This window comes from Sebastes fasciatus, chromosome 16 (genome assembly GCF_043250625.1).
Source record: "Sebastes fasciatus isolate fSebFas1 chromosome 16, fSebFas1.pri, whole genome shotgun sequence".
Lineage (NCBI taxonomy): Eukaryota > Metazoa > Chordata > Actinopteri > Perciformes > Sebastidae > Sebastes > Sebastes fasciatus.
Genome location: NC_133810.1, coordinates 21,651,672 through 21,658,623, shown reverse-complemented (window position 1 = coordinate 21,658,623; position 6,952 = coordinate 21,651,672). Strand labels below are relative to the sequence as shown.

Below are 6,952 nucleotides of genomic sequence, written 5' to 3'. Positions count from 1 at the left end.
AGATCTGTCTGGGTCAGTAGGTAATGACTTGCATGATTTACAGTGACAGTTCCAGGAAAGAAAGTGGAGATCAGAAAGCACAAAACAGCAGTGGGGATGTTGACAGTGTTGACGATACTACAATGGGTGGAAGCAACAACTAAGGCATATTTTTTTTTCTTATTCGTATGCTATACATGCAAGTCACTCTTGCATTAAACAAAATGCAAAGGCATTTACACAGTAGCAGATCAAGAAGGCATTTAGGGCATGTTGGCTTCTGCTTGTGCTGTGTTGAAGGGGAAAGGGAGACTGGCTGCTTTGACAAAGCAAATTGTAATAAAAGGAACCGCAGCAGTTTTTGATAAGAAAAGTCAGTGAAATCTGAGAAAAAAATTACATGAAATAAAAGCCCATTAAAGGACCAATGTGTAGGATTTAGAGGGATCTACTGGCAGAAATGAAATATAATATTCATTATTATTTTTACTGAAACTAAGAATCTTGTTTTCTTAGCTTAGAATGAGCCATTTGTACCTACATAGGGAGCGGGTCCTCTTCCCCAGAGCCTGCCATGTTGCACCGTCATGTTTATACAGTAACCAGGAATGGACAAACCAAACACTGGCTTAAGAGAGGGCCTTTCGCGCCTTTATGTTGAAGTGGCAGAACCCAAATTTTGAAAAATGGAGGATCATACTTTGAAGTGGCCATTTGTCAAATTCAAACTTAAATCAAAGGACCACTGAGTATGTGGATAACGCATTCAAAAGAGTCCATTGTCCATGCATAATGTGTGTGTTTCTGATATTTATTTAACCCAAAAGCAATCAAATGAAGCACAAAGAAAACATGGATGTCGCTGCCTCTCTTGCTCTGGTAAAAAACCATAAGCCCACCCACGTGCATGGTCCTGGTCCTATACCTGCCTACCTACCTATACAACCACAGGTGCCCACAGTTTTACACAATTCATGAACAAAAGAAAACAAAATATTAATTAGCCTACGGAAAAACGAAATATACTGAACAAGAAAATAATTAAACTACATAAATAACTAGCAAAAGAAAACACTAGCAAAAATCGAGTCTGAATAAAGTAAACATATGGAATAATAAATCAAACAATACTACTTATACAGTAAGTAAATTACAGTAAGTACAACAGTAACAGCTAAATACTAACAACAAATAAATAGCTCTTACATACTTATTATTTAGCAAGAGTAAAAGCAAGAGTAAAAGCAAGAAAGTGTGAATTCTCATTGTCAAAGAAGCATAAAAAAAACATGAAGAAGCAAAACCAAGTCGGGACAACAGAAAACAAGAATAAACATTGGTGTGGTCTTTCCCAAATGGAAATCTGCTAATGAGGGACAAATGTTTTCAGAGTGATGTCGAAGTTGCCTGTTTTCTGCTGGACAGGTAATTTAGCTTACCAATGCGAATGAAAATACACCAAGTGCGGAATCCAGAGTTAAGAAGCCCAATATTGCCAAGAAGTGAAAGTCAATTATCCATTCCATTGCATCACATCTGCGCCCAGCAGCAGAGCTACGCTTCCGCCATTTTGGACTGAAAGCGACTACCGGACGCCAGTAAAACGTCTGCCTAAAAAGTGCCGTACAAAAGTATAACTAAATTATTTCTATTCTTTTGTCATATTCCACCGAAATAGCCTGTGTTGAACAATAAAATATCATAAATATAATAAGCGCTTTCAGTCCAAAATGGCGGCAGCGGCTGTTGTAAAAACAAACAAACACCGGAGTTCCGTCTCTTTGCTTCTATACTCTTTGTTAAGCCTACCATCTAAATGAACCTGAAGGCCACTGTAGGTTCTTCTACAGTGTAAAGGGGTAGGCTTACTCAATTGGTTGCAATCTGCAACCTCAGATGCCATTCAATCCTACACACTGGTCCTTTAACCCCCATAAAGGCGTTGCTTAAATTTTTGAGAGGGAGAAACATTCTTAGTTTTTAGGATACATTTTAGAGCGAGCACACTAACACCAGGTCTAGTCAAAACTGTAAGCACGAATGCAACGGATCATATAAGACCAGCTGTTTTCATGAGAGAAACAGAAAAGAACCAGATTAATGTAAACTGTTATTCCCACTCCCGGGCAACAGGTGGCGATAAAGCGCGACACTACAGGAAGTAAACGGGACCATACACTGTTTGTCATTACTCTACCTCTTTATAGTTTTGCTTTTGCTAGTGATGGGATCCTGAGCGCAAATTGAGCGCCAAGTTTTTACTAGAATACATTGGTATCATGAAAGTGTAAGGACTTGGACGACTTCGGTTGTTCACCTGCGTCGCGATATGTCTGCAGCGACGCTGAGGTAACATGAAACGCGGTTCTCTAAGTTAACGTTACCAGGGAGTGTAACATCGAGCTAGCTTAGCAGCTAGCTGGCTGTAGCAGCTAACAGCTAGCGAGAGTGCTACCATAATAACGATAGTTCTAGTTTAGTTAACCTAGCTGCTTACTTAAATTAAGCATTGTTAACGTGTTTAACACATCATATAAAGTCATGTAAATTCTAAAAACGTGTTTTCTTGACGTCTCAGAGGTAACGTTAATGCTTATAGCTACATTTAAGAGAACTAACGCTAATGCTAAATTACTGAGGGTGAGCTGAATGTAAGCTAACCTAGCTAATGATAACGGTAAGCACTCAGTCTCCAGCCTGTTAGGTACACCTAACGTTAGCTAGCTCAAACTAGAGCAGTCTAACACAGTCTTCGTGAAGGTCATAATGTCCAACTCTTTGGTCTTCCTTTAGGCTTGTGGTGCTGTTGAATGTGAACTGCGTCATGTAGGTGTGTCTTTAGGGGCCCATTTGAAGACTATATTGAGTTAGTGCCTTTTCCCTCAACTCTTGAGCATTCTGGTGTTTTTTTCTGAATTTCTTAGTCCGTTATTTCATATGTTCATATCTAGTAAGTTGCCCACAAAGTCAACAAAGTACCACAACTCATAACACCCAAGTTCACAATATGAGTTGTGATGTTTCACTGCAATACATAATGGTTTACATTACCGCAAATGCACAATAAACTGTGGGATATACTGAGAGCTTCAGAGTTTAAGTTGTGTCCTGCAAAGTAGGTCAAAAGCTGCATTGCTTGGCTGCATTTGGAGAAGCCTTTGAAATGGGACAGTTGTGTCAGGTTTTATTCATCACTCTTCCTGGAAAGCTGAAACATAATACTTCATGAAAAATGATATTTCCTCTCCATATTCCACTACTACTGTATGTATTGGACAGTAAAATTTGAGATGAAGGTGTTGAATGGGATTTGAATTGATGTTTAATTAGTATCTGGGATGATAAACAGTTGATTCCACCAAATTCTCTTCAAATTACAAAAGCTAACAATGTATGTTAATCATGCAACCGACAATTTGATTAACCAGCTAGCCACTTCTGTCAAGTTTACCATAACCATATCCTTTTTTTCTTAACTCTAGTACCACTACAAGCAAGCTGAATGTGTTGGTCAACAAACTGCATGAGTACTTGGCTAATTCTACTGAGGACAGCAATGGCACACCAACCCCAGAGGATGCCGATGGTACAGCTTTTAATTAATCTGATTATGAGTGTTGGAAAAATTCTCATCATATTTACATGCTATAACCGTTGACCATTAACGAATGTATACAAATTTTAACATATCTTCTGTTTACAGGATTGACAAACAGGAGCTGTTCTGTGGGAAACTCAACAAGTCATGCTGCGACAGTGGTAACTGAACATTCTTGGTGTTTTGTCTTATTTCTCATCAAGCTTTGTACGTTGGTGGTAACACCAAAGGTGCCAGTAACATTTTAACTGGATCCAGCACAAAATTTGGTCACATTCAGAAATGTACTTTGCCACACTAATATAATGTTATTTTGTTGTTGTTGTTTTTTTTTAGCTTTGCTTCTTTTCATTATGGTCACATTTGGTATTTACTAAGAGCAGTTTCAAATAACCATTAAAGCAGGACTAAATCAAAGCAAAGGGCTTTTGTCATAAAATGCATTTAACAAGTTTTGTCAAAAGTGGATTCTTGAAGACCCCATGCAAAAACTTGCATTAGAAAATGGAAAATAATGTTAGGTAATGTTTATGAATGAAATTGCGCTTTACTCACAAACCAGTGAATAACACTTCTTCTGTTGCCTCAGTTTTAATACAGTAAAAAGTAAAAGTCTATTGCCACGTTAGTAACCATGTGAAAATGTAATGCTCATGACCAGGGTTAAAAATAAACACTCAACAGTCACTAAAGGCGAGTAAATTATGGAGACAACCTGGCACTCTGGCCGGTAGAAAAAAATTAATTGCAATCTGCTGTTGCTTGGCAGAGTAGGTGGCACGGAGTTCCTCGGAGACCACCGGTAGAAAAAATAACCTTATATTTTTAGTTTTATAAAATGTACCTGCATTCACGAATATGTAGGATATTACTACAGACATTCTGGTAATCTTACATCGCAATACTATTTTCAGAAACTTGTTTATCTTTAGCCATCGTTGCAGCTGGTCTGTCCAGCTAGAAGCTGGCGGGTGCGCCTCTGGTGGTTAAGTAGCCTTCTAGTTACTGCAGTGTTGCCACTTTGGTTAAAAAATGCTATGATTAGCAAGAAAAGAATATGCATATTGGAAAAAATAAGAAAACCATCCACACTATGACAAACCTCCATTCCAGCCATGTTCTTGGAGCACCTGAGTTAAAGGAGGGGGTTATGTTTTGTAGTGTGTCTTCTTGCACTGAAAGGCGATTACCACTGAATTTAATCAATTCAAAGGTGTTACAGTTCAATGTTGAAACAGTTGAATTAATATTTCTGGATACAGTTGGCATTATTATTATTACTGCACACTGCCATAATATTGATTGAGAATCGTATATGAGACCAAGATGACATGCTAAATAGTAATAATTAGAGCTGTCCTCGAACAAAGAAACTCATGCGATTTTTGTCGAATCACACCAAAGCACCATTTTAAATCCTGTGTATACCAGAGATGTACTTATATGTTTCATAAAATAGTCATTCAGCATGAAAAAAGCATAAAAAATTACTAATCGACTAAAGCAATCTTAGTTGACTAAGACGAAAACGATGATTAGTCAACTAATCGACTAAGAGGGGGCAGCCCAAGTAATAATAGCAAAGTGCAATAAAAAGCAATTAATTATTTTTGGCTAGTAAAAAAATCTGTCTGGCCCGTAATTTTTTTCATCTACCGTCCATTTTGGCCGGCAAGCCAAAAAGTTAATTTTAGTCCCTGCTCATGACTCACTGAAAGTTGGGGTAATCAAAAAAGCATATTAATCTTGTCCGTTAACATAAATCTTTTCTTTGTAGTTTGCTTATTTTCCAAAAATAAATCCCACAGCTTGGTGAAGCTTTTTCCCAGATGCAATTGGTTTGGACCATTTTACATTTTCTTCAACCACTTTCCATTAAGGGGCCAAAGTGGTTTTGTCAATGCAGTAGTTGCACAGGCCTACGTTTTAAATTTTTTTTGGTTGAATAATTTTTAAATCCTGTTATAAATATAATGCATTTAACATTACATTGCAGTTTGAATCCCTTGCATATGCTATAAAAAAAGTATAAAGTGAACTTTACTCTCCTATGCCCAGATGGCAGGGATGTTGTGCAAACACTATTTTTGTGTCTCTAGACACATAACTACACTGCCATTATCTCTGATTAAGCCTTATCTTTATGCTTTAGTTGACAGGAATGTAATCAAATGTTGTCTTTTAAAGCTGCAGCCCGTTGCTTCAAAATGCAACTGTTTGATTCAAGATCTCCCTGTCATGTTTTATTAAGCAATCTTGTAGTCCGACAGTCTTGTTAATCTCCCATGGTTTCTCCCAGCTACTCAATGAGTAGTTTCTGCTCTCTGAACAGTATTTTATCTCCCTGAAGTGTATAGTTATCCATACTTCCTATTCATTAAGTATTCTAGGAAAATTATATTGTTGAATCCTAATGCTTTATTCACAAGACTTATAGTCTTCTAGAATTAAATTGTTTGCATAAACAAAGTATTAGCTGCTGAGTGAGCATACCCCTTTGGGACATTAAGATGGTTTGAACACCACAATTGATGTTGATTACTACCAGCTACAACTAATCTAATAAAATGTCTTGCTTTGTAGGCAGGAGTGGATACCAAATACTCAAGGAGGTGAGTTGGCATTTCATATATACCCTGCAAGCATTGATATGGTATGGTATGAAACCATCCAGATTTAATGCCCAAATAGTTAATGCAGCTCATTGCTGAAAGTACTGTATTTTAGTGTTGAACTATAGTGATTGTGAATGTATTGCAATTATGAGGCACACCCTTTGTGCTCAAACCAAGTGAAAGTGTGAAATAATAGTCTGATTAATCAGATTGAAGGATGATGTTTTTGCAGTGCCAATAGCGTATAGTTGGTTGATACTTTAAAAAAACCCATTGGTAACCCCCTGCCTCCCTTTTCACTGTCCAAGTCCGCTGCCAACCTGGGGGGGATGTTGCTTAGCTCTGGGACTTACATTTTTTTCTGTTTCTCTGATATTACAGAAAACCGTCTGTCGTCATAAAGCACTCTGGACTGGATGAATCTGGGGACTCAAATGCAAGTGAGGACGTGGATTTACCAGTCAACGCAAATGGTTACCCTGATATCAATAGATTGCCAAAAGGTAGGTCTTAACCTTTTCCCCATTATAGTTCCCTTATTTACTCTGCTTTATAGCTATTCTGTGCAATTAATGTAAATATTTGGTTTGGTGTCCATTATGATTCGGTGCAGTCTTAGATAAGAATTGGTCTTGGAGATTTTGGGGGATGCCTTGGGCTATAACACTTCATCTACCGATTTCTAAGGGTTTTGTCTGTTGTCTTTGCTGTGCTCTTAAGTACCTGTATGTGTTTTTAGTCTAAATGACTGCAAGAGATA

General features: G+C 37.7%; 1 protein-coding gene across 1 annotated transcript in view; it reads left to right on the top strand.

Annotated features, from left to right (window-relative positions):
• Positions 1 to 2,134: 2,134 nt before the first annotated feature.
• The window catches only part of LOC141753125 (transcriptional regulator ATRX-like), a 30,621-nt gene continuing 25,803 nt past the window's right edge, over positions 2,135 to 6,952 (top strand). The window contains exons 1-5 of the mRNA XM_074611497.1: positions 2,135 to 2,328; positions 3,462 to 3,565; positions 3,683 to 3,738; positions 6,161 to 6,189; positions 6,574 to 6,695. Of these exons, the coding sequence (XP_074467598.1) occupies positions 2,309 to 2,328; positions 3,462 to 3,565; positions 3,683 to 3,738; positions 6,161 to 6,189; positions 6,574 to 6,695 (331 nt within the window). The 5' untranslated portion in view covers positions 2,135 to 2,308. The remainder of the gene's footprint in view (positions 2,329 to 3,461; positions 3,566 to 3,682; positions 3,739 to 6,160; positions 6,190 to 6,573; positions 6,696 to 6,952) is intronic.